A 27,747-nucleotide genomic window follows, 5' to 3' on the forward strand; every position below is an offset into this window, starting at 1 on the left:
GCACATGGACCAGGCCAGGTGGTAGGTGAGGTGCCCTGGGTGTTGTAGGTTTAGTGTGCCTGTGGCAAGATCCCTTATAGTTCGTGACGCCAGTGCCGGTAACGGTGGCACACAGATTTGTAGGAATAATTGAGGTACGCAAAGTTGCAGTGAACCAGAACTTCTTTTTACTGAACAGTCCAACTATATACAGTCCTCAGTTAGTTCCATAGGTATAATGTTGAAAACAGGCAGGCTTCATACAATTGGCAGGCAAAGTCTTTGCAAGATACTCAGAGGGAATAACACTTACAGATCAGGCTGTACTTTCCTCAGATCCTGTCTGGCTTTCACCAAGGCCCGTATGCCCTATTGCTGGCTTTATCCTTGGGTAGGGAAACCTTCCTCTGGTATATATCTTCTTGCTGTAAATATCCTTCTGCCCTTCAGCTTTCTATTTGGCTGGATAAAAGTGGCTCTGCACTGTACTTTTAAAGATGCTATATATCTTCAGGGAGTAACTTCTTCCCCTGGAGGCAAGCTAGGAGCCTGGGCTATCTAGCTGCATGTCAGAAGCTGCTTCCCAGCTATCTTCTGGTTAAAGTGCACACTGGCTTCTGACCACACTCTCTCCCCTCCCTGGACTGGACCTCCCTGACTATATATACTAGGAGGTTCCCTAGCTCCCTCTACTGCCTAGGAGGAGGAACTACACCCCTAACAGGCCTGGTACACAGGAAATAACATGAACTTATACATTATAATTAGGGGTGCACCGAAATTCCGGCAGCCGAAAATATCGGCCGAAAATGTACCTAATCCATTTCGGCCGATATTGTTACATATTGGCCGAAAATATGGGGTTGTGGGATTTGTCACCCACCAAGTAGCTCACCATCTGCGGGCGCGCGCCGGGCGGGCGGTTTACTTTAAGTCACTGCATCTTTATTTTACCTTACAATCGTGACGCTCCAGTTACAACTCTGCAGGCAGAGCGGAGGGCGGCGTAACGTCACTTACTCACGTGACGCGCCTGCTCCGCCTCCTTCATTCATAAAGTGGGCGGAGCAGGTGCGTCACGTGAGTAAGTGACGTTACGCTGCCCTCCGCTCTGCCTGCAGAGTTGTTACTGGAGCGTCACGATTGTAAGGTAAAATAAAGATGCAGTGAGTGATTAGTCTGCTGTGAGCAGCAGGGCCGGGGCTGTTATGGGTAGGGGGATCGGTCTATGGCACTGCTATGGGGAGGGGGGATCTGTGCACTGTTATGCCCATAACAGTGCACATATCCCCCCCTCCATAACAGCGCCACCCACAGATCCCCCTCTCCATAACAGCGCCACCCACAGATCCCCCTCTCCATAACAGCACCACCCACAGATCCCCCTCTCCATAACAGAGCCACCCACAGATCCCCCTCTCCATAACAGAGCCACCCACAGATCCCCCTCTCCATAACAGAGCCACCCACAGATCCCCCCCCTCCATAACAGCGCCACCCACAGATCCCCCTCTCCATAACAGCGCCACCCACAGATCCCCCTCTCCATAACAGCGCCACCCACAGATCCCCCTCTCCATAACAGCGCCACCCACAGATCCCCCTCTCCATAACAGAGCCACCCACAGATCCCCCTCTCCATAACAGCGCCACCCACAGATCCCCCTCTCCATAACAGCGCCACCCACAGATCCCCCTCTCCATAACAGCGCCACCCACAGATCCCCCTCTCCATAACAGCGCCACCCACAGATCCCCCTCTCCATAACAGCGCCACCCACAGATCCCCCTCTCCATAACAGCGCCACCCACAGATCCCCCTCTCCATAACAGCGCCACCCACAGATCCCCCTCTCCATAACAGCGCCACCCACAGATCCCCCTCTCCATAACAGCGCCACCCACAGATCCCCCTCTCCATAACAGCGCCACCCACAGATCCCCCTCTCCATAACAGCGCCACCCACAGATCCCCCTCTCCATAACAGAGCCACCCACAGATCCCCCTCTCCATATATAATATGATTTATTAAATTCATGAAAAAGAATTATTAATAAAATCATTAAAAAAAAAAGTATTTTAAAAGTATTTGGGCAAAAAGGCAGTTGCAGTTTCGGTTTCGGTTTTCGGTCAAGGGCATCCTGAATTTTCGGTTTCGGACCAGAATTTTCATTTCGGTGCACCCCTAATTATAATGCAATATAAAATACCATAACCATGTTCCACAGGAGGTGGAGAACAACGTGACCCAATTGACCCTTGTGTAGTGCCCACCCTTACGTAGTGGGACACTAAACATGTCTCTGCTGCAGCTCTCTCCCCATCACCGCTCAGAATGCAGTTGAAGGAGTCAGAGAAAGTAAGAATTAAGAAAAAACAAACCGCAGATGGCGCTATACAGATACATTTTATTAAACTAGAAAAGCTACAATTTCTGGGGAAATTGTGTGAAGTGTTCTTGCCTCCACCAGTAGTCTACAACTGGAGTGGGCGGAGTAACTGGGTGGAGTGGCTTGAGTAACTGTTGTGTGGCTGGAGTAACTGTGGAAAGGTTGGACAGGGCAGAGTAACTGTGTGGAGTGTTTGGAGTGAGTAAAGATAGTAAACATTACACTAACCAATTGATCAAATTTAAAAAGTGCACATGGCAAGCTTGATAGAGTGAGAAATGCATTTCAGCTTTTATTTATTTATATAGCACATTTAATTGAAATGTTGTTGCCCAAAGTGCTTCACAGTTACATTAAAACCTACTTTTATAAAAAATATTTGCAGCCGATTTGTGTAGGTGGGCTTGAAAATGAGGGAGTGGTGGCAGTTTAGAAATCCTGTCCTGATTTTTCAGCTCACACTCTAGCTTTTGTCACTCTGCTGGCTGCTCACACACCTGGGTTCCTATGGCAACTCACTCTACAGCAAGGGCAGAGAAGAGTGGTTAAAAACAAACTGCTCCAACTTGCTCACTTCACTGGCGGTTGCCATCTTCAAACGGTTGTAGTTTAACAATTATAAATCCTACAGCGAAGATCTTTATATTGTGAGAATCACGAGACCCATGTGTCTCTGAAATATTAAAAATAAAGCCACAGTCGCAGTTTAGAAATTGCCTTTTAAATTTGAGGTGGCTAGAGTGGAGTTTCAATGACTGTCGATGGGCGGCGTGAGTTGCAAACAAATAGTCATATTGTGAAAACTATCAGGACCATGGCTTAGGGTACTTTCACACTAGCGTTTTTCTTTCCGGCACTGAGTTCCGTCAAAAGGGCTCAATGCCGGAAAAGAACAGAACAGGTATATCCCCATGCATTCTGAATGGAGAGTAATCCGTTCAGGATGCATCAGGAAGTCTTCAGTTCAGTCATTTTGACTGATCAGGCAAAAGATAAAACCGTAGCATGCTACGGTTTTATCTCGGGCGAAAAAAACTGAAGACTTGCGTGAATGCCGGATCCAGCATTTTTTCCCATAGGAATGTATTAGTGCCGGATCCGGCATTCAAAATACCGGAATGCCGGATCCGTTTTGCCGGATGCCACTGGAAAGATGGATCCGGCATTTCAATGCATTTTTTCGACTGATCAGGCATTTTTAAGACTGATCAGGATCCATCAGTTGGCATACTTTTGCCAGATCCGTCAGGCAGTTTCGGCGACGGAACTGCTTGCCGGAATACTCTGCCGCAAGTGTGAAAGTAGCCTTAAACGTGGACATTTTTAGTGTCAGCAGGGATAGCTTAACGTTTTGATTTATAAGATTTGTGTAAGTGAGCTTGAAAATGAGGGAGTGGTGGCACTTTAGAAATCATGTCCTGATTTTTCAGCTCACACTCTAGCTTTTGTCAGCTCCCACTCTAGGTTTGAACATTTCGCCATTCATTCCTATGCGACCAATTTCGCCACAAAAACGCCGATATTTTGTGAACCATTCGGTGAAACGTTCCACAAAGTAATAGCACACCAATCGGGAACAATCCGCATGTTTCGGTATATTACTGTCTATGTAGTGTAAAAACTGTGGGAGGAGTTAAGGTGGGAAATTTGGCTATAATAAGAATATATATGTGAGATAACAGTAAGTGGTCTTGCCATGCAAGAACACTTAATAACTCACTGGCTAATTACATGCAATTACAATTTTTTTGTTTCTACTATGGTATAAGATTTCAAAGTCTTTTTTTTACCCTTGGAGATGCTCCTGTGCTCCTTGTTACCGCTGATGATCAGTACTTTTTTTTTATGGCCTGTCAAGCAGATTGGGGGAGGGGAGTCATTATTTTATGACTTTTTTTTTTTTTATATGTTTTTGATTAACAAAGCTGCATACCTTTTATGCCCAAGAACTACCTACCACAATGCTGCACCCAGTGCTTACTTGCCAACATTGTAGATGGTAAATTCAGGACTTTCAGGCCCTGTCGCTGGAATGCCCAAACACACAGGGACTAGAACTTATGGGCCAGGCTTACAAAAGCCCCATCTTTTTTTTTTGGCCAGAAACGTCCTAAATTTGCCAGGACTGTCTGTGAAAATTAGGGACAGTCCTTGCAAATTCTGGAAGGTGAGCAAATATATCTGGTGAATTTCTGTGTAAAAAAAAAAAACCTATGGACATGAAGCAGGCACACAGATTATGTATGGAGATGTGGTCAGTGTATGCTCAAGGCCATTAATATACCAAGACAGGAACGTAGATGTTTTAGATTCTTTTCGTGTCTGTTTCTGCTGCTATCCCTTAGAACCCCGTAATGAAGAAAATATTTGAATAAATCATTTTATGACCTAATTAGAATTTTTCATTTTTTCTGTAGAAACCACGCAGATAGAAGATCCACGTAAATTATGGAGGAACGAACAGGAGCGGATGCTGAAGGACTACCTAATGGTGGCACAAGATGCTCTAAGCACTCAGAAGGAGCTCTACCATGTGAAGGAACAGAGGTTGGCACTTGCCCTGGATGAATATGTGAGACTCAATGATGCCTATAAAGAGAAATCTAGCTCGCGTACTAGCTGTAAGTATGTCTGGTATTGGCTAAATATTGTAAAATAGCTAAATACTGTCCTATTTGGCCAGACACAAAGCTGGATGGCAAAGAGAAAAATGATAATCAGTCAGTATGTAACTAGACATGGATAACCCTCATCCAGCCTGTCACTAGACTTCTGTCACTGGCCTGGGATTACTACCCCTTATGTGTATCTGAAGGAGCAGGAGAAACCGTGTAGACTGCATTCCAAAGAATAAATAAAACGTGGGTTATTATACTCGCATCTAGTAGTAAAACGGATGTTTATCACAAACATTAACATCAGCACATCTCTCCACCTGAACTAGGTTTTGCCCTCTTCTGGGTTAGGATCCAATCTAAATGTAATGGTCCTTTTACACTGACCATTGATCGGGTAGATTATCGGGTACTAAGCAAATGTTCCCGATAATTGTCTGATCTTCTTCAGCAGAGATGAAAACTGCCTTTACGTGCAGCACTCCCCTTCGCTGTACAAGCAATCAATACAACAATCTCTTGCCCCCATAGATATTCATTGTTCCTGCGCAACAGATCCGCGCTTAGACAGTAGGATCTGCTGCGCAGAAATTATTATTTTTGGTGGCACAATCATCCAGTGAACGAGCGGTTACTCCTTCATTGGGTAATCTCTGGCACCTTTTACCACAGGTAAATCATCAGGAAGGAACGTTTATAGAAATGCACATTCACGATCATCTGCCTGAACATCGGTCTGTGTAAAAGGACCTTTCCTTTATAAATACTTTTCGTTATCCTGTACTGCTCTCCAGCGATATCACCATGGAGGTGTCCATCAATCCTCACCAGCCCCCGAGATCAGTCTGTGCATTAGGTGGACAGTCAGAAGATTCCAACTTTCCTATGTGTTTAGAAAGAACAGTGTTGTACTCCTATTCCACCATTGCAATTTATACTTTAATCATTTACTATTGCTGATTTCTGCTTTTATACTAGGTGGTATTGCCATGACCTTTACTCTGGGACACCCCACCCCATTTTCTTTATGTGTGTTCAATGAGTTGTGCAAAAACTTGGCCCCACACAACTATTGTCTGAAGATTTAATTATTTGGTCCATTGTTTAAGCTGTCTGGTGACAAATATGGATATGAATGAGATAGAAATGAGAACATCAAAGTGAGACTCTACTTTTCCCATAATGACTTCTCACCCTGTATGATCAGTGACATCATCCTCCTGGAGACGGATCATTTTCTGATCCAGCAGACCCCCTATATTTTGGGCTTATTATACTGTTCACTCCAGGGAACCACTCTGTTGCATTACTGTGCTGTAATTACTCCTCTCTGTATTTGCTGTTTAGATGTAATAGTATTTGACCTGTTATGTTTTATTGTGTAAGCTTGCAGGTCATGTTTATACAGCATTTACCTGTGTCTGATCTTGTTTTATTTTGCAATTTAGTATTTTCAGGTTCATCCTCAAGTACCAAGTATGACCCCGATATTCTTAAAGCGGAAATCTCCACCACGAAAGTCCGGGTAAAGTTTCTAAATGTATACGTGTTTGCATTGATTTTATCATGTTATACAAGAACAGAAGTATATAAAATAATACTGTTTGGAGTATATGATTTGGTATAGGAGCTGATCTTATGGATTGTGACTGCAGAGAAGAGGGCTTGTTTGCATGTACCGTAATTCTTTTTATGGCCAGCATACAGAAATAATTTTGGACAACTTCTACTTCTATAGACAATAGCATGTTAACCGCACACTACAGCTACACAGTTTGATTCAAGATATATTAAAGTCTAGAAACAGAAAATTTCGGGTTCTAATAAAATTTTCCACATACCCAAATTCCTCCTTCTGCAGTCTTACTATTCTTGAAAGTTGAAAGAGGTATGCCTTCTCCTGTCAGGGTACCTCCAGGCTAATGGCCTAAGCAGTTACATATAGGGGAAATATTGAACACTTATGATTTTTTATTTTTTTTTCCAATTCATCAACTTGATAAAAATAATTTGTGACCACCTTGTTTCTTGCATGTCAGTGCTGTGGGAACTGGGACAGGTAAGGCTCCATTCACACGTCCGTGGTGTATTGTGGATCTGCAATACACCCGGCCAGCACCCCCATAGAACTGCCTATTCTTGTCCGCAATTGCGGACAAGAGTAGGACATGTTCTATTTTTTTTCCCGCAGCTGCAAACCGGAAGATCGGGGCCACGTTTCGGAAATGCGGATGCGGAGAGCACACTGTGTGCTCTCCGCATCCATTCCTGCCCCATTGAGAATGAATGGGTCCGCACCCGTTCCAGATATTGTGGAACGGATGCGGACCCGTTCCACGGACATGTTAATGGAGCCTAAAGCAGATCTTCAGTGCATTATGTCAGTATGGATTAAAGGGGTTGTCCAGGATTTAGATTTTGATGGCCCATTCTAAGGACCCCTACCAATTAGCTGTTACCTGTAGCTCCAGAAGTCAGTGCTAGAACAACACAGCTCCATCCATTGTGTAGTGGACAGAGCACTGCTCCCATTCATTTCAGTGGAAGCAGCACTGCACACTGAACAGCTCTGCACAGTGGATGGAGCTGTATAGTTTCGGCTCTGACTTCCGGAGATTTCTGGAACTCCCCTAGAGATGAATGGAGTGGCAGTGTGCATGCTCGACCTGCTGCTCTGTTTATTTCAGGGCGCTCTGAGGAGTATGGGGTGCCTTCTCGTGATTGGTGGGGGTCCAATCGCTGGGACCCCCACTGATCTAATAGTTATCCCCTATCCTGGGCCTATGAAGGCTTGTGGGCCAAACAGTACAGAATCAGACAGGAGGTACATGATGGGAAGAGTCCTGTCTGACCCACTACTGTACATAAGTGTTCTGAACTTCGGCGAACCAACACTCGGGCTTATGTCACTGTTTCTTCTCTAGGTAAAGAAACTGAAGCGGGAGCTGTCCCAAATGAAGCAGGAGCTCCTGTACAAGGAGCAGGGTTTCCAGACACTGCAGCGGTGAGTTTCAATAGAAAACCTTCATCTGTCAACACCTCATTCAGCGTCTTTTCACGGCGCAGTGCTCCCCCTTCTCTCTACACTTGACATAACCCTTTACTTTAAGGACATGTAGAAAAATAAGCATGTTTTCCTTCAGAAGTCATGAGATCCTCTCGCCCTTTTCTGCCTCGAAGTGATAATCCTCTGCTTGTGACATGACACTTTATATGCAGTAACAGAGAGGGTTAGACAACAATACAGATGGTCAATAAAACAAAGCTTCGTTCGGTCTCTGAAGTCTAATCCCCCACCTATCTCCTGACATTAAGACACAGTCATTTGTAGAAACCGAGAAGAGATGGTGGCGGCTTTCTACGGCTTACTGATTGCAGTAGAAATTTCCTCCTGATCCTTTCAGTTTGTCGATGGCTGGGCGGCTCGCGCTGCAGCCAGCTTGTGAGAAGGAGGGGGCATGGATTTCTAGGACATGTAAAATCCCTGTCCTCCTGGTCACTATTATCTGAAAACCTGCAGAAATTGTTACATACGTGTGTGTGAATTATATTTACAGGCCCTTTTAAGATAGCTTTCCTAGTGGGTGACTATCTAAGTGCCCTGCCTTATGTTTATTTATACCCTATTAAAATCATGTCCTGGAGTTTTTAGACTATTCTTTAATGGCCCTTAAATAAACAGTATCAGCAGTGTTTAGGATATGTCCTTCATTGCATGCTTTGCTTTTAACTCTTTCATGATGAGGCATGTTTTGGGCATTGATGTCCAGAGTAAAAATTCCCTTTTTGGAATGATGTATTCTAAAAGTGTTTTGGGTTTTTTGTAAAAAAATGTTTTCCTGTAGTCTTTCCTTAAAAATGTCTGCCACTTCATTCAGCTCTGTGCGGCTGCCGAAGATGGCCAAGTACAATGGAGCAGCAGACACTCGTGTGTGTCATGGGGCAACCCCTTTAAGGGGGTTTTCTGGGAGTTTTATATTGATTGCATCTCCCCAGGATAAGTCATCAGTATCTGATTGGTGGGGTTCAAACACTCTACACCAGGGATGACCAACCTGCGGCTCTCCAGCTGTTGCAAAACTACAACTCCCAGCATGCAAAGAATGCCTACAGCTATCAGCCTACAGCAGGGCATAGTGGGAATTGTAGTTTTACAACATCTGGAGAGCCACAGGTTGGCCAGCCCTGCTGTACACCTTCGCTTATCAGCTGTTTGAAGAGGCTGTGGTACTCAGTTGTGTGCCGCACAGTCTTCCTAGGCCAGTGAAGTCACGTTCATTTGTCACTTGGACTATTTGCAACTCTGTCCCATTCATGTAAATGCGCCTGGCCTGTAATACCAAACACAGCTGCTATCCAATGGACAACACTGAGCTTTAAGGAGGTCTTCTCAAACAGCTGTTCTGCTGGGGTGCCAGGAGTTGGACCTTCACTGATTAGGTATTGATGACCTATCCGGAGGATAGGCCATCAATAGCGAACATCCGGAAATACCCTTAATAAAGGGGTTGTTCACCTTTTGGCCTTTCTGCCAAATTGCCCCACATGACTGGAACTGTGGGTTCCAGCTCCTTCAGACACCACGCTCTGGTCTCTGTGTGTCAACATCATGTTCGACACGGGTCACGTGGCCACTGCAACCAATAACTGGCCACAGCCTGCAGCCATTCCTGTGTGTTCCACTAAGTGGTTGTGCATACAGCTGTATTTCTCGTGCATGGCATTGGGGGACACAGCACCATGGGTATATGCCCAGCTGCCACTAGGAGGCTGACACTAGAAACAAAAAAGTGTTGGCTCCGCCCAGGTGGGCTATACCCCTCTGCAAGAGCCGAGATACCCCAGTCTAGTTCTAGTGTCCGTAGGAGGCAGACATGACCTGTCTTGCAGGTCATCCTGCTGAATTTATTTTTTATTTTTTCTCTTTTTTTCTACAGGTTCTTCCTGATGCAGGGGTGGCTCCATCGTGTTCCACTTTAGTTGCCCCCCTGCGGGCGCGTACTCAGGTACCCGGCAGCCACCTAGTCCCCACTTATCTGCTTCCGCAGAGGAATTCCGGCGGACCCACGGCTCCCGTGTTGAGTCCGCCGAGGGGGTGGTCATTGCTGCGCCTGAAAACGTCAGAAGGTGAGTATGGCAGTGTCTCCCCCTCCCCCACCACCCTGTGTCTCCTTGTGTCCTGGCCCCCTTTTTAGCCTAGCACTTGGGTCCGGAGGAGTCCCTCCAACTTAGGGGGCACTGCACGCTTGCCTGGGGTTCTTTTCTGCGTGGGGCAAAACCTTTTGGGGCACCCTCGTTTCTAGGGTCTGGCCCTTTAAGACGGCCGGTTCTGTTTTTTCGGCTCCTTCCCGTACTTACGGGTTTTCCCCTGCTCCTACCTGGCCTTCCGGGCCCCCGCACCCCGCCGGGGACTCGGCGCTGCGTCTCCGCTTCTGCTGCTGCCTCCGGGCGTTACCGCGATCGCGGGCGTCCGTTTCCGGCAGTTTTTTCTACTTTAGGCCCCGGTTTTTCTACAGCCTAGGCCGCAGGTCACGTGGGGCGGAGCTCCGCTCCGCCTCCTGCCTTCCCGGGCTTTTCGCCTCTCCCTCCCCTCTGTGGGTGGCGCCCTGGGAGGCGCGCTTTTTTCTTACCCCAGCGCGGGCTGCTGGGGGGGTGTGGCTTCCTCTACTACCGGCTCCTGTCCTGCCTGCAGCTTCTCCTGCGACTCGTCTCTCTGGACGTGCTTCTGTGGGACACAGCACCTTGGGTCTGGTAGGCAGCCTCTGGCTGACTCTTCTTTTTTTTTTGCTTTGCAGGCTCCTCCATACCGCCCTCATGTCTTCTTCTGGTCGGGCCCCCACTCCCCCTGCCACCATTTCTACTCATTACGCCTGTTCTGTGTGTAGTAGGAAGTTCCCATGTGGTCAGTCTTCCTCTCTCTGTGTGCAGTGCCTTCCCCCCGGGCCCACCCAGTCCGCCCCTGCGGCCTCCTCCTCCTTGTCGGTCCTTCCGGAATGGGCTGCTACCCTATCCCAGGCTATAGGTAACCTTGCCAGCCTCTCCCAATCCCTAGCGCAGTCCTTGGACCGCTTGCCCGCTCAGATTGCGGCCGCCTCGGGCAGGGACCCCCCCGCCGGGGAAGTCCGTTCCCGCTCTGGTACAAGGTCCAGCAAGCGACCTCGCACAGCCTCGGCCGGGTCCCATTCTTCCTCAGCTACCCCGGATCACTCCCCGGTTAGGTCTGAGTCGGGCGAAATTTCTTCTTCAGCCGCTTCCGCCGTTCCTGGGGACTCCTCCGCTTCTGATTCTGAATCAGAGCGGTGCTCGGCGATGTCTGCGGCCATTCAGGACCTCATCAAAGCCGTCCGTGACGCGCTCCATGTGCAGGACGTTCCCTCCTCCTCCTCCCTGGAGTCGGTGTCCTTCCGCCGGGCTAGACGTTCCACTGTGGTCTTCCCGAATCACGAGGATCTGGACGCGCTTCTGGCTAAGGAGTGGCGTCATCCTGATCGGCGCCTTCATCTTACCAGGGCCTCTGACGTCCCCTATCCCTTTTCTGAGGAGTCTGTCAACACCTGGACGGTTCCTCCTCAGGTGGACCCTCAGGTTGCTCGCCTGGCGAAGGCTACTACCCTTCCCCTGGCTGACGCGGCTTCCTTGTCGGATCCCGCTGACAAACGGGTCGACTCTTTGGCCAAGTCTGTTTTCGTCGCAGCGGGTGCCGCCATCCGCCCTGCGTTTGCCGCCTCCTGGGTGGCTAAGGCCTGCGCTATCTGGGCAAAACAGCTTGTTCGCGCCTTACCCCCAGACTCTGATCAAGGGGAACTGGCAGTGCTTGCCTCTCAAATTTACCAGGCGTCCAAATTTCTTTGCGATGCCTCTATGGAATCGGCCCGCCGATCCGGCCGTGCGGCCGCTAACTCTGTGGCCATTCGCCGCACCATCTGGCTTCGTTCTTGGGCGGCAGATTCCGCCTCCAAGAAGGCTCTGATTTCCCTTCCCTTTCTCGGTGGGAAGCTCTTTGGGAAGCGTTTGGAGGAGCTCATTTCGGAGGCCACTGGCGGTAAGAGCTCTCTTCTTCCCCAGAATCAGCCTCGCCGCCGTCGCTTTCCTGGGTCGTCCTCTCGGGCGCAGTCCTTTCGGGCCCCCGCTGCCCGAACTGACAAGAAGTCCTCCAGGCCTTCCTTTAAGGCCAAGCCCTCCTGGCATGCCAAGCCCAAACCTGCTCGCCCTCAGTCCACTAAACCTCCTTCCGCATGACTCTGTCAAGGTGGGAGGGCGTCTGCTCGCCTTTCAGGACGTCTGGCGAGCAAGCGTAGAAGACGCTTGGGTTCTGGAGGTAGTCTCCTCCGGATACAGGATCGAGTTTTCCGATCTTCCGCCGGGACGGTTCTTCCTGACGTCGCCCCCCAGGTCCCCCTCCAGGGCAGAAGGTTTTTTTCGGGCCATTCGTTCCCTTCGCTCTCTAGGAGTCATCGTTCCGGTTCCAGAATCAGAACGTTTTCGGGGGTTCTATTCGAATCTGTTCACGGTTCCCAAGAAGGACGGTTCGCTCCGTCCTATCCTGGACCTGAAGGCGCTGAATCACTTTGTCCGGGTCCGCCACTTTCGTATGGAATCCCTCCGGTCGGTGATCGCCTCCTTGGAGTCGGACGAGTTCCTGTCGTCCATCGACATTCAGGACGCCTATCTCCACGTACCCATTGCCCTCTCCCACCAAAGGTTCCTTCGCTTCGCGGTAGGTTCTCTTCATTTCCAATTCGTAGCCCTGCCCTTCGGCCTGGCCTCTGCTCCGAGGGTCTTCACCAAGGTGTTGGCGCCTCTCATGGCCCTTCTACGTACCAGGGGGGTCGCTTTGGTACCTTACCTGGACGACCTTCTGATTCGGGCCCCGTCGTTGGAGGACAACCTGTCCAGCCTGCACATCACCCTCTCAGCTCTTGCTCAGTTCGGGTGGCTCGTCAACCACTCCAAGTCCTCCCTCGTCCCATGCCAGAGGATGCCCTTCCTGGGCATGATTTTCGACACTCGCCTCGGGCGGGTGTTTCTCCCCCCAGAAAAGATTGCCTCCCTTCAGGCGGGGGTGACGCTTCTCCGCGGCCCGTCCACCCTGACTATCAGGACGTGTATGCGCGTCCTGGGGAGGATGGTGGCTTCCTTCGAAGCCATTCCCTATTCCCAATTCCACTCCCGGGACCTTCAGTTGTTTCTTCTATCCAGGTGGGACAAGTCCCAGGCAGGTCTCGATCGCCTGGTTCGTCTCCCTCTCCAGCTTCGCCAGGACCTTTCCTGGTGGCTTCTTCCTCGGTCGGTGTCCCTGGGCCGTTCCTTTCTTCCCCCCAGTTGGCGGGTGGTCACGACGGACGCCAGCCTCTCGGGTTGGGGAGCTGTCCTCGACTCTCTCACAGTCCAGGGTCTTTGGTCTGCTCAGGAGTCCTCCCTGCAGATAAATGTACTCGAGCTCAGGGCAATTTTCCTGGCACTGTCTCACTGGACCCCACGTCTTCGCGGTCTCCCGGTCCGGGTTCAAACAGACAATTCCACCGCCGTGGCTTATCTGAACCACCAAGGGGGCACCAGGAGCGTGATGGCCTTGCAGGAAGCCTCCCATATCCTGCGCTGGGCGGAAAACCACGTTCCCGTCCTCTCCGCGGTGCACATTCCCGGGGTCGACAATTGGGCGGCAGACTTCCTCAGCCGTCAGCTAGTCGACCCGGGCGAATGGTCTCTTCACCCAGAGGTGTTCCTCCAACTTTGTCACCGATGGGGAACTCCGGACGTGGATCTTTTCGCGTCACGTCTCAACCACAGGATTCCGCGCTATGTCGCGCGGTCCAGAGACCCTCAGGCTTTCGCGGTAGACGCCCTAGTTCTGCCTTGGTCTCAGTTCAACCTCCTGTACCTGTTCCCCCCCATTCCCCTCCTGCCCCGAGTGCTCAAGCGTCTCAAGGCAGCCCGGGTTTCGGCAATCCTGGTGGCTCCGGATTGGCCCCGCAGGGCGTGGTACGCAGATCTAGTGTTTCTGCTCGCCGACGCTCCGTGGCGACTTCCTCTGCGCCACGATCTCCTTTCTCAGGGTCCTCTGTACCACCCGAATTTACTTCAGCTTCGTTTGACGGCGTGGCCGTTGAGACCGCGGTCTTGAAGTCCCGTGGCCTCTCGGATTCTGTCATTCAGACGATGCTTCACGCTCGCAAACCCCAGTCAGCCCGTATTTACTACCGGACCTGGAGAGCGTATTTTGCCTGGTGCGAGTCTGGGCGCTTCCGCCCTCTTCATTTCTCCGTCCCTAACGTTCTGGCCTTCCTTCAGGCCGGTTTTGAGAAGGGTCTTCGCCTGGCTTCTCTCAGAGGACAGATTTCGGCCCTCTCAGTCCTTTTCCAACGTCCTGTGGCCTCGCGGGCTCAGGTTAGGACTTTCCTACAGGGTGTCGCTCGCCGAGCCCCCCCCTTTCGCTTTCCAGTGGAGCCGTGGGACCTGAATCTCGTCCTTGGCGCCCTTCAGTCTTCTCCCTTCGAGCCTTTGGCAGAGATATCTCTGTCGTTTGTCTCGTTCAAGGTGGCCTTCTTAGTGGCAGTCACCTCCATCCGCCGGGTTTCCGAACTGGCGGCGCTTTCTTGCCGTTCGCCTTTCCTGGTTTTCCATCAGGACAAGGTGGTGTTGCGTCCCGTTCCCTCTTTTCTTCCAAAGGTGGTCTCCTCGTTTCATATCAATGAAGAGATCGTCCTTCCCTCTTTCTGCCCTAATCCTTCTCACCCTAGGGAGAAATCCCTCCATTGCCTTGACGTTGTTCGGGCCCTTCGCCTGTACCTTCGCCTCACGGAACCTTTCCGTCGTTCGGATTCCCTTTTCGTGGTCCCGGCGGGTCCTCGTAGGGGTTTGCCTGCCTCCAAGGCCACCATCTCTCGCTGGGTTCGGTCGGCTGTCAAGGAGGCCTATATCGCAAAGGGCCGTGCTCCCCCTTCCAGGTTGACCGCTCATTCGACTAGGGCAGTTGGGGCTTCCTGGGCGGTGCGTCATCAGGCATCTGCTTCCCAGGTCTGCCGGGCCGCCACCTGGGCGTCAGTTCACACTTTCTCTAAGTTTTATCACATTCATTCCCTGGCTTCCGCTGACGCTAGCCTGGGGCGCAAGGTTCTGCAAGCAGCTGTGCTTTAGATTGGCGACATGGCGTTCTTCTTCCCTCCCTCAGGGACTGCTTTGGGACGTCCCATGGTGCTGTGTCCCCCAATGCCATGCACGAGAAAAATGGATTTTTTGTACTCACCGTAAAATCCTTTTCTCGTAGTAGGCATTGGGGGACACAGATCCCTCCCATTTTCTTACTGAGTTTCTTCTTGTTGTGGTCCCGGCGATTTGTGGTCGTTGGTTTTCCCCAGTTGAAGACTTGTTGGCGTTCAGTTTTCTGTTTGTTCAGGTGTATGGCGTTCCTACTGCTTTTGTACCGACTGGTGTATCTCGGCTCTTGCAGAGGGGTATAGCCCACCTGGGCGGAGCCAACACTTTTTTGTTTCTAGTGTCAGCCTCCTAGTGGCAGCTGGGCATATACCCATGGTGCTGTGTCCCCCAATGCCTACTACGAGAAAAGGATTTTACGGTGAGTACAAAAAATCCATTTTTTTCTCCTGTGTGTTATCCCTTTTTAAAACCAATGGCATACTGACAAATAACAGTCAATGGAGCCAGTCACATATCATTTTATATATATATAAATATATATATATATATATAATCACTGCCTGTCCAAAAAAAGTCGCCACCTGGATTTAACTAAACAAATAGTTATGAGCCTCCTATTGGATAATTACTGCGTGGGCGATTATCTTTCAGCTGGCAATAAGTTATTTAACCCCAACTGGTGCAATGAGTTGCTTCTCATTTCTTAAACAACCATGTCGAAAGGCACATCTCGTGGTCGAGGAAAAGATGTTAGTCTGTTTGTGAAGGGTCAAATCATTGGCATGCATCAAGCAGAGAACACATCTAAGGACATTGCAGAAACTACTGAAATTGGGTTAAGAACTGTCCAAAGCATTATTAAAAACGGGAAGGATAGTGGGGACCCATCGTATTCGAGGAAGAAGTGTGGCGGGGAAAAAATCCTGAATGATAGTGATCGGCGATCACTTAAACGTTTGGTGAAAATAAATCGAAGAAAAACAGTAGAACTCAGGGCTATGTTTAATAGTGAAAGTAAGAACATTTACACACGCACAATGCGATGGGAACTCAAGGGATTGGGACTGAACAGCTGTGCAGCTGTAAGAAAATCACTAATCAGTGAGGCAAACCAGAAAAAAAGGCTTCAATTTGCTAGGGAGCACAAAGATTGGACTCTGGAGCAATGGAAGAAGGTCATGTGGTCTGATGAGTACAGATTTACCGTTCCAGAGTGATGGGCACATCAGGGTAAGAAGAGAGGCAGATGAAGTGATGCACCCATCATGCCTAGTGCCTACTGTACCAGCCTGTGGGGGCAGTGCTATGATCTGGAGTTGCCGCAGTTGGTCAGGTCTAGGTTCAGCTACAGTATGTGCTCCAAAAATGTGGTCAGATGACTACCTGAACATACTGAATGACCGGGTTATTCCATCAATGTATTTGTTCTTCCCTGATGGCACGGGCATATTCCAAGATGACAATGCCAGGATTCATCGGGCTCAAATTGTGAAAGAGTGGTTCAGGGAGCACGAGACATCATTTTCACACATGGATTGGCCACCACAGTGTCCAGACCTTAACCCCATTGAGAATCTTTGGGATGTGCTGGAGAAGGCTTTGCGCAGCAGTCAGACTCTACCATCATCAATGCAAGATCTTGGTGAAAAATGTATGCAACACTGGATGGAAATAAATCTTGTGACATTGCAGAAGCTTATCGAAACAATGCCACAGCGAATGCGTGTCGTACTCTAAGCTAAAGGTGGTCTAACAAAATATTGGAGTGTTTTTTTTTTTGGGACAGGCAGTGTATGTTTGTTTATGTATATATTTTATCGTATTCCTGCTCATGAGTGAGGAAAAAGCGGGATGTACATGGAAGCTATGCATTTTTCAAGGATCCATTTTTGCGCTGTGCATGATTCCTGGTAGAGGAATTCAGGAATCTTGAGAAATTCAGGATCCCAGTCTTGTTTCACTGGTTCGGTCTATACTTTCTTCTGTTAATCTTTCATTACACTCTATCAAAAATAGGATGGGGTCTCATTATCTGCTCTTTAGGTCCCTTTCTCCAACTAGCGCAGACCGCTCTGCCCAGTCTCGCCAGCTTCCTCCTATTAATTTAAAGCAGTGAGCAGGATTTGACGCATGCCACAGCTCCCACCAGTCAAATTTGGTTGTGCTACTTTCCAATACAATAGACCGTAACAAACCAGTACAGTGTACAATAAGTTAACAAAACCGTTCCAGTCTTTTTTTTTTTTTTTTATTAGGGCCCCTCCATAGCTTACATGTCACAGTGCAGAATCAGACGGTCGGTGACAGCCCAATCATTTTGGTGTGTGCAAGATTGTGCAGTGCCGTCAAAGAAACCATGAAAATGAATTGGCTTCTGGCACAGGGACCATGTCATTTCCCTTTTAATGTACGTGTGGTGGGGGCGAACGGGTTAATGACGAGCCACCAGACAACCCCATAACCATTGATAGCTATTGTGGTTTAATCCTGCGAAGATGATGTCGCCCTTCTCTCCCCAAACAGGCCTGCTGATGAATATCTTCCATTTAAAATGTTTCTGTGCTGGGGTCAGGGGAAGCCAGCAGGACTGTTTCTATGGCCTAGATTTTGGGTATTTGATTTAGGCTCATTATAACTTTACCGCTTGTAACAAGCTAAATATATCGCCACTTTATGTCTAAGTTCTTGATGTCCTGCCTTTGGTGGTAGCCTAAGGAAGCGCTTCCTTTTGAGATGGGTCACAAAGCTTCGTATGCGTCAGTGTTCAGCTTAGTTCATGTCATTAGAAATGACACTCATTTACTCTTGTTTGTCTTGTAAAATTTAAGAGTATTGCTTCCTAGCGTGCAGCATGGACGATGCGTCTTGTCTGGCAAAGGGAATGAAAGAACATGCTTATACGTGTGTAATAAATATATACATTCATATACTCAAACTAGACCAGAAATGGTTTATTTGTCCTCCTTTCCGTACCTTAAGTAATCACGCCACTGTGCCAGATTATAGGTTAGCCTAGCAGTCTGTTATTATATTCATACAACAACGCCTTATTGTTTTAAATCAGCTTGCTTGCAAGCAATTTTGATAGGTATCCAAAGCATGTTTGAGAAACTGACAACAACATACCACAAGGAAACAATGGGCAGTTGTTAAAGAAACTCAGACATGCCTTGTGCAGGGACATGGAAGCACATGTGGACCTACACCCCGGAAGATGTTGGACCTTACCACACAGAACTAGTCTGCATGTCTTCAGATAATATCTCTATAAGCTCATAAATACTGCAGTATTCAATGTCACAGTTAGGACTTGATACGGTGCCAGCTTTGTCCTGTGGGTTTTCCAACCTTGGCAGCCGGAAATTATAAAATCCTATTCACCCATTATGAAATGATGCGCCTCTTAACGCTGGTAGAACTCCTATATGGTTAGTCAAGTAACGTAAACCCAACTTTATTTGGGAATTTCTAGAAAATCTATCTCGGCAAAGTTCTGTTCACATTTGCATTCAGGTTTCTCTCTCGTTTATTGGGGCAAAAATAGTGCCGTCTGCTATTCTTCCCATCAGAAAGGGGTTATCTCGCAGAAAAACATTTAACAGCTACACACAGGACAGGGCTGTGATGGTGAAACTACAACTCCCAAGATGCACACTTGCTTGGCTCTTCTCAGAACTCCATAGAAATAAATGGAGCATGCTGGGAGTTGTAGTTTCACCACAGCTGGAGCGCCGGAGGTTAGCCATCATTGTTGGGTAATACATGTGTGATCCCTGGGATTACTAGAATGGGGGTCCCAAGCCCCTGTTCTGGAGTGATTTGAAGGGGGTTGTGTTTCACACATTTGCCTTGCCACTCCTTTCCAAATCTTTGGGACGGACAGATGTCACATAGATGGTGAGTGGAGCAGCAGGACATGCGTTACCACCGCTGCATTCATCTGCTTGGAATAGTGGCTCGTCATCAGTGGGGGTCCCAGTGATGGCCCCCCAGCAATCCTACATTTGTCACTATTATTTCAAACGCCTTTAAAGTCAATAGCAGGAATGTACTAAGAGCGGCGTTTCATATGCCGGTCGTAATTTAAAGTAACAACAAAAAAGTTGCTAATTTTTCTTGCAAAGAAATTTGCAATTTATACCAGAAAACCGATATTCGTAAATTCCCTGCCAGCATTCCCTCCTACTGGTTATCAGATTTGAGTTTTGAAGGTTTCCAGTCTCCAGTCTGTGTGAAATGTTGATTTTTTGATACTGAAAATAACGGGAAACGGGAAACCGTTGAAATAACACATGAAAATATATCTTTTTTTTTTTCCCTCCTTCTAGTATTGACCAAAAAATGTCAGGAGGTCAGAGTGGTTATGAGCTTCAAGAAGCAAAGGACATCCTCTCCGAACTAAAAAGCATAAGAAAGGCAATCAGCAGTGGGGAGAAGGAGAAGCAGGATCTCATGCAGGTTTGTGGGACTACTGATGAATAAGTAATGCTACTGTCTTATGTGGAAGACCTGTGACTATGACAGGGCTATCTGTTCTATTCATACAAGCACACGGGTATGAAATGCTTTGCAGGATTCAGCCTCCAGTATCCGTGTAATCTGCAGGACGCAGGAGGATGGCACTGTCTCTCTGCTGTCAGTACTGCATTTTCAGCCGAGCTTGAAATGTCTGTTCATGTTGTCAGTCATCTGGTTTTCAACTTTTACAGTGTTCACCAAATTATCTGGAGGCCTGGTAAAAGCCTTGTACTCACATTGTTATGGCTCTACATTGTGAAAGGGGTTATCCCACGTTTAAAGGGGTTGTGCCAACATTAGAGGTTGTTTCAATAATGTTCTGCATGAAAAACTAGATACTTTTGTAATTTACTTAAAGAGGACCTTTCACCGATTCTTACCCTATGAACTAAGTATACAGACATAGAGAGCGGCGCCCGGGGATCTCACTGCACTTACTATTATCCCTGGGCGCCTCTCCGTTCTCCCGCTATGCCCTCCGGTATCTCCGTTCCCTAAGTTATGGTAGGCAGAGTCTGCCCTTGTTCTTCTGTAGCGCTGGCCAATCGCATTGCAGAGCTCACAGCCTGGGAGAAAATAACCTCCCAGGCTGTGAGCTCTGCGCTGCGATTGGCCAGCGCTAGAGCAGAACAAGGGCAGACTCCGCCTACCATAACTTAGGGACTGGAATCTCCGCCTACTATAACTTAGGGAACGGAGATACCGGAGGGCATAGCGGCAGAACGGAGCAGCGCCCGGGGATAATAGTAAGTGCAGTGAGATCCCCGGGCGCCGCTCCACATGTCTGTATAGTTAGTTTATAGGGTAAGAATCGGTGAAAGGTCCTCTTTAAGACCGCATTAGCGTGGCAGATTTTTTTCTTTGGCCAATTATCGCTAGCTAGCGTTCGCATGAAAGCTAATTAGCGATCATCTTGCCGTGTAATACTGCCACCGATTGCCCAATGAATGCGCAAGCGTTCGTTCATCTGACAATTCAGATTTTTAAGCACGCGGTTGCAGATCGTGCTGTCTAGTGTTTTGCCGGCGGCAGATTGCTATTAGACAGTATAGGGATGAGCGATGGCATCCCATCTTGTGGAGGAGATTGCTGCATGTAACAGCTGTGTTCTCCTCCGCTAGCTAGCAAGCGATTTGCTGGGAGGGGAACGCTTTCCTCCTGACAATTGCTTGCTGGTCTGCCTGTGTAATACAGGCTTTACTGTTGTGAGAAGTTTATGATGGTTCATTATAATAGCGCCCCCTGGTGTACTAATCTGCATGTCTACCTAATGAGCTGGATGAGTGTGGTATCTAACAACGCTAGAGTTAGCTAGCCCTGTACCTCATGTGGATCCAGAATTGTTCCTATTCGTTGCTCCAATTGCTGTGCCGTATTTTCTTCAGGCTGGCAGCTCACGGGGCATGTCCTTTCTGCAGCAGCTCGCCTCCTGGAACAATCACATCTTGCAGAGGCAGATTGTTCTATATCATTGCTTTTGCCCAGCATGTGTCAGTTAAAGGTTGGAACTGAGCATCCACTAAGGCTACTTACACACTCGCATTTTGTGCGGATCTGTCATGGATGGATCCGTTCAGATAATACAACCGTCTGCATCTGTCCAGAACGGATCTGTTCGTATTATCTTTAACATAGCCAAGACGGATCCGTCATGAACTCCATTGAAAGTCAATGGGAGACGGATCCGTTTTCTATTGTGCCATATTGTGTCAGTGAAAACGGATCCGTCCCCATTGACTTACATTGTGCGTCAGGACGGATCCGTTTGGCTCAATTTCGTCAGACGGACAAGCAGCATTTTGTTGTCTGTCTCCAAAGCGGAATGGAGACTGAACTGATGCAAACTGATGCATTCTGAGCGGAGACGGATCAGGGGCAATCTGACGCATTCTGAGCGGATCCTTATCCATTCACAATGCATTAGGGCAAAACTGATCCGTTTTGGACCGCTAGTGAGAGCCCTGAACGGATCTCACAAACAGCCAAAACGCCAGTGTGAAAGTAGCCTACCTGCTCATTCAACGTGCAAAACGTGCACATTACTATACAAATTGAACACCAGGGGGCGCCGTTATGATGAAAGAAAAGGAAATATGTATCTCACAACTACTACATTCTTGTAACAGGCAAATGTGATTAGTTTTTCATGGTAAATTATATAACTGTCATTTAATGTTGGGATGTTTTTGTGATGACTTTGTGGAAATGCTGCTTGCTTGCTGTGCATCAAATGCATTGAAATCTTCCTTCAAAAATGATGTATTAGCTGCTGTAAAAAGGTATTAAAGGTATTGCTTTATGTGCTGCAGGCGTGTATATATGTCTTGTGTAGAGTATCCCTCTAAGATAGGGGCGCAATACATTGATAACTGTATTACTAAGTGCAGCTTCTACAATGTGTCCACAGCCAGGCCACGGATAGCACTTTATTGTAGTGCTTTTATGAAAGGCATTGGCTTTATGTGCCGTTGTGTACTAGAAGAACACACTTGGACTGTGTTACCTGCCAATACTTTCCCCCAGGTTTCTTCTGTCCCTGCTCGGTCTGGCCATGTCAGCACTCGGTAACCATCTTCTCCATGTTTATTTCTGTTTCTTTTCCTTTATATTGCCATTGTAACTTGTGCGTTCTGCTTTGTTTAATTAGAGCCTCGCAAAACTGAAGGAACGATTTCATCTGGAAGAAGGCAGAGGAAGATCAGAGCCGGATCTTACATCTGGCCTCACCAACTCCCACTTGTCTCTGTCCAGACAGATGCTGGACGCCGGCTCACAGACTGATATTTCTGGGGATGTAAGTGTTGTGCTGGGTGAATTAAAGTGAGCGACAACATCACCGCTCCATATAGAAAGAAAATCGCCATACATGTATGTGTACAGACTTACAGTATTAGACGTCCTCCTGAGGCTCACAGACCAAGACTTTCAATGATATGGTCGTCCATTCATTTGAATGTCTGCCATGTAACACCACACTTCTTCTGAAGGTAAAATGTATGGCCGGCCATAACATTCAGGACCAGTTACCCAAATTAGTTATCTGGTTAAAAAATCGGTTTATTGGTCCTCACTGCCCTTCATGTCCTCCTTTTTTTTGCCGGATAAGCTTGCGACTTTCATATTTGGCATTTAGTTACTGTAATGTGAATGGCGAGTGGTAACTGAAGTTCTGTGCCTTAAAGGGGTTGCTCAACTATTTGTAACTGATGACGTTTTCACAGTCCCACGGACCCAATAGTCTGAAGAAAGATCGTTCATCCTTTGCCCAGTGTCATTGAATATTTATGGTCAGTTTGAACTACTGTAATGCCAGTATGGACTAAAAGTGTATGGCTGGGTCTGTGAAACGCTGATGGTTCGATCAATATCTTTTCAGCCATCACCCTACTTCTATTTAATACGCCACGTACTTGACAAACCGAGACAAGAAATGTAATACATTATAATAAAGGACCATTAGATTCTGTGGAGGGTCACTGTGTTTGAACTACTCTGCAGACCCTCCTCTTCACTCAGTATTCAAGATTAAAAATATGGGAAAATATGCCAATTTGGCAAAAAATATGGCTTTTTTTTGGCAAGAGAGAGGCCTCTTGACATAGGGAAAAATGTCATTTTCAGTACTACGTATCTATTCTGATTATACCACATACCAATATTTTTCATTCAGCCATGATCAAATATATTCTTTTCAGACTGTAAAACCGAGTTCTTTCAAGCCCTTATTATTTGTATAACCTCTTTTTCAAAAATCTCTACTTTCCTTGACCGTTTATTCAGCAAATTTCTTTTCAATCCTGCATAAAAAAAGCATTGGAAAAGCTGCCATGCAGTTGTGGTTTTTGCAAGGGAAACTCATTTATTTAACACTTTTCACCTCTAAAAACTGCAGCCACATTGAAAACCGCATCACAACCACTTTACTTTTTTTCTCATGCGATTTTTAACTGCACCTCAACCACTATGTGTGAGAGGCTGCAGAAACTACGGTGCGACATAAGGAAATATTTGCAACTTGAGCATATTGCAGTTAAATATCTTGGAAATCCATAATATGCTTTATTATTTATTTCCCATTTCAACCATATAGCTCCATCTTATTCTGCAGCTCTGTACAGAACTTATTATTCACATTAGCCCCTGTCCCTTTAAATGTTCCTTATTCCACGCACACATAACAGGTCACCCCGGGATAGGTTATCAATATCTAATCAGTGCGGTCCGACACCCCTGCCGATCAGCCTCCTTGCAGCTACCGTGCTTGGTATCACAGATCCGCTCCATTCACTTCAATAGGACTGAGCAGCGCCTGGGCCTCATGACCAATGAACATGATGTCACTGGCCTTAGGTAAGCGACGAGGGTGCCACCGCACTCACTGGAGCACTGCCGCCTCTTTAAAGGGGATGTGCAGGAATTTTTTTTTTTTTTTTTAACGCAAACCCATTTCTCCACCCCCAACCTGTAAGGGAAGATTATGTACCCGCTTCACGGCACTGCTTGTTCACCCCTTCTCCATTCCATCAATGCTCCCTAGTTGTAAACTTCCCATTTGATCTGGCCGCAGTAGGGACCGGCTTCCCTTACTTAATGGCAAATGGTCACATGACACAAGGGGATACAGTCTCCGCCGTGGCCAGTCAATCCGGATGTTTACAGAGAGGGACCCCAGCGGAGCATCGCAGGCAGTGAAGGAGAAGCAGCGGGAAGCGGATAACTAATCTTTCCTTCACAAGTCCACCCAAGGGTGGGAGTTGCACAACCCCTTTAAGCAGCTTGTCAGTGGAGGTGTCGGGAGTTGGACCTGCACCGATCATATACCTATAACCTATTCTGGGGATAGGTTATCAGTATAAGGCATCATGCACATGACCGTGGTGTGTTTTGCGGTCCGCAAATTGCAGTTACGCAAAACACGGATGGCTTCCGTGTGCGTTACGCAATTTGCGAAACGGCACAGACAGCCATTGATATAACTGCCTATTCTTGTCCGCAAAGCGGGGCCACGGAACGGAGCAACGGGTGCGGACAGCACATGGAGTGCTGTCTGATCTTTTGCGGCCCCATTAAAGTGAATAGGTCCGCATCCGAGCCGCCAAAACTGCGGCTCGGATGCGGACCAAAACAACGGTCGTGTGCATGAGGCCTAAAACACTCTGAAAACCCCTTTAAGTATTAATATGACCCAAATACTTGTGCAACAGCTTATTGCTGCTAAATTAGTTTCTATACTGCAAATCTGTAATGTGACGTTCCCATAGCTGAGCCTGCCCTCTAAATATGTTATTTATTGAATAATTGCTTTTCCCATCTGTGCTGTGTTCTTTGGGCAGCAGGAGGCCAGTGTTTTTCGTTCTCATATATTTTGTTCCCTTCTGCTCCCATACATATGTACACTTATTTCTATACACATTTACTTTTGTTCATTTTGTTTATGCATTTTTTATTATTATCAATAGGATGCAGATCCGCACCTGCATCGAGCGAGCTTATTACTCCGCTGCGCATTTCCAGATTGCTGACTGTAGTTATTTTATTTTTTATAAGACTTGTCTCTGAGTCTCATTGTGTATTAACTTCAGCCGTCAGAATAAGAAAATGGTGGACACGTGTAATTCAGCCATGTAAAGTCACCTTTTTATATATATAAACAGCTAATGAAATTTCTCATTTTTTAACGGCAGTTTAAAAAAAAACAAGATGCAAAATGGACGTTAAAAGCACATATAGACGGGCAGACAATGGTTGCAAAATCGCCATGAAAAACTGGCAGTGTTTTTCAGACCTTTTTTTTTCACTTTGGTGTGACTGTAGCTGAAGTCTGAGTGAACCTGAAATATTGATCGGACTGTGGTACAGCTGGATATTTACCTCTTCCGGCTCAGTCGTCCTTCACAAACACTATTTGCCGTATTGGCTGTAACTGGGAAAAGGTCTTTAGCAGCATCTTATGATTTAAACTGGACCGTTTCAGTTTTCATCAGCCGCGTTAACCACATCTTGCTTTATTATGTTTTATTTACAGATTGGAATGAGGAGCCGAGCAAATCTGGCAGAAAAGGTCAGGCTGAGCCTACAATACGAGGAGGCTAAAAGAAGGTAACATTAAGGATGCTGTAAACTCATGTGTAATGCAGCTAATCTTGTCTTTTGGTGCCCTCTAGTGGACATGTCTACAAATTGCTAGCATAAACTTTACTAGATTTAGGCTACATGTGCATGGCAGTGTACACGGATTTGACATGCTACAGGGCTGTTTTTGATGTGAAAATTTCTACAGTGTGTAGCATTAGATTTTTAAAGTCTCATTTACTGAGCTGGTACTGCATTATACCACAGGTTTGCCGTATGTAATATGCACTGTGTGCATGTGGCCACCTTTTTCCATAGTTTTCAATATGTTTATAAGGTGTCATCTGTAAGAATCACAACTGCAGCAATCCATGCGTTTTTCCCCAGCAGTTTTGATCTGGCAGATGGTCTCAAAACTGGAGGAAAAAGCTTCCGTTTTATCCCCATTCATTGTCAATGGGGACAAAACTGAACAAACCGGAATGGAGTGCACCAGAATGCAATCCATTCCTTTTTGTTGCGTTCCCATGCCGGACACAAAACCACTGCAAGCAGTGTTTTTGTTTGCGGCATGGGAAACTGAACAACCATGTAAGTCAATGGTGCTGGATCCGTTTTTTTCAGACACAAAAAGATCAAATCTGGCGGATATTGACTTAAAATGGCATGTTCATTTTCGATATAATACAACTGGATCCATTCTGAACCTCTGCTGGATCTCAAACTCAGAAAGGAAAATGCAGGTTTGAAAGTAGCCTTACATATGTCTGCTTGCCTGAGTGTTCAGTGGGGAATACACTGCTGCTGGACACCTCTCCTATGGGATTTAAAGGGAGTCTGTCACCTCCATATGGCCATATACAGTGCTTACATTGTCCTATAGCACACCTACACATGAATGTTATGGTACCTTTGTCTTTAGAGTTGCAGAAGCTGTAAAAACAAACTTTGATTGATATGCAAATGAGCACTCGCAAGTGCCCAGGGGCGGCGTTCACTGTGTTGGTGCCCAGGCTGCCCTGCCTTTTTTCATTGTTCCCCAGCCTCTGCATATGCCCGCCCTCCTATTCCCTTGCGTCATCCTAAGGTCCGGTCGAGATCCCGCGACTGTGCACTGCCTCACCGGGCCGGAGCATGCGCACTGCGATGCCCATTGTTGGCACGGCATCGCTTTAACTACTGCTCATGCTCCGGCGAACAGCTGGTTTTGCGCGGTTCGCCGGAGCATGCGCAGTAGTTAAAGCGATATAGTGACAGTCGGCTGCTCGCTCAGTATGCTTGTCCCCATACAGAATTATTGTTTCTGGGCAGCAGATTGTGCTGTCTAAACAGTCAAAACGATGATTGATGTGCCTGCGCGAACAACAGGATCACCAGACGAACGAGCGTTTTGCTCGTTTGTCGGGTGATCGACAGCACATTTAGATCGCCAGGTCATCGGGAACAAGCTTTTTCGTGGGAACAGTTGTTCTTGATAATCTGGACAATTATTAATTTGTAGAAATCCACCTTAAACTGCTTTTACATGCTAATTTTGTCGTCGTCCCCCACCTCCCCAAGCGGGATTCACACACTGCATTTATATAGTTTGTGTTTTCTGCTGTCTGTTTTTCATAGCTTAAAATTTTGGAGCTAGAAGTCTTTTACATGTAGATGTAGATTTGCTTTTGTGGCACATGGTCAACCAAAAGTTTTAAGAAACATGCCCTCTTTAATATATTTGGCACACTTTAGTTCAGCATAATTTGGAATAAGACTGACACATGAAATGCAGGTTTAGGCATTTAACGGATGGAAAAAAAGTCTGTTTTCATAGCCATTTTGCATCAGTGTGTGCATCCATTTTTAATGTCCGTTTTGCATCAGTTTTTCATGTCCATGAAAAATGGATGAATTTGGCAGTTATTTCTAGACCCACCCTTCTGAGAACATCCACAGGATGGTAGGCCCCCAGCTAAAATAATGTCCCCCATAGTGTAGGATTTTTAATTTTCTTTTGTTGCTGCCACCAGGT

General features: G+C 47.2%; 1 protein-coding gene across 2 annotated transcripts in view; it reads left to right on the plus strand.

The window, feature by feature from the left end:
* Positions 1-27,747, plus strand: part of WWC2 (WW and C2 domain containing 2) — a 204,032-nt gene that overhangs the window by 93,491 nt on the left and 82,794 nt on the right. The window contains exons 1-7 of one of the 2 annotated variants that reach the window (XM_040418708.1): positions 4,937-4,991; positions 6,434-6,515; positions 6,569-6,570; positions 7,916-7,989; positions 19,472-19,601; positions 22,309-22,455; positions 25,687-25,760. In XM_040418708.1, coding sequence (XP_040274642.1) covers positions 7,940-7,989; positions 19,472-19,601; positions 22,309-22,455; positions 25,687-25,760 — 401 coding nt within the window. In that variant the 5' untranslated portion in view covers positions 4,937-4,991; positions 6,434-6,515; positions 6,569-6,570; positions 7,916-7,939. Of the gene's footprint in view, positions 1-4,787; positions 4,992-6,433; positions 6,516-6,568; positions 6,571-7,909; positions 7,990-19,471; positions 19,602-22,308; positions 22,456-25,686; positions 25,761-27,747 lie in introns of those variants that run through there. The other variant, XM_040418707.1, reaches the window with a different exon arrangement.

This window comes from Bufo bufo, chromosome 2 (genome assembly GCF_905171765.1).
Source record: "Bufo bufo chromosome 2, aBufBuf1.1, whole genome shotgun sequence".
NCBI lineage: Eukaryota > Metazoa > Chordata > Amphibia > Anura > Bufonidae > Bufo > Bufo bufo.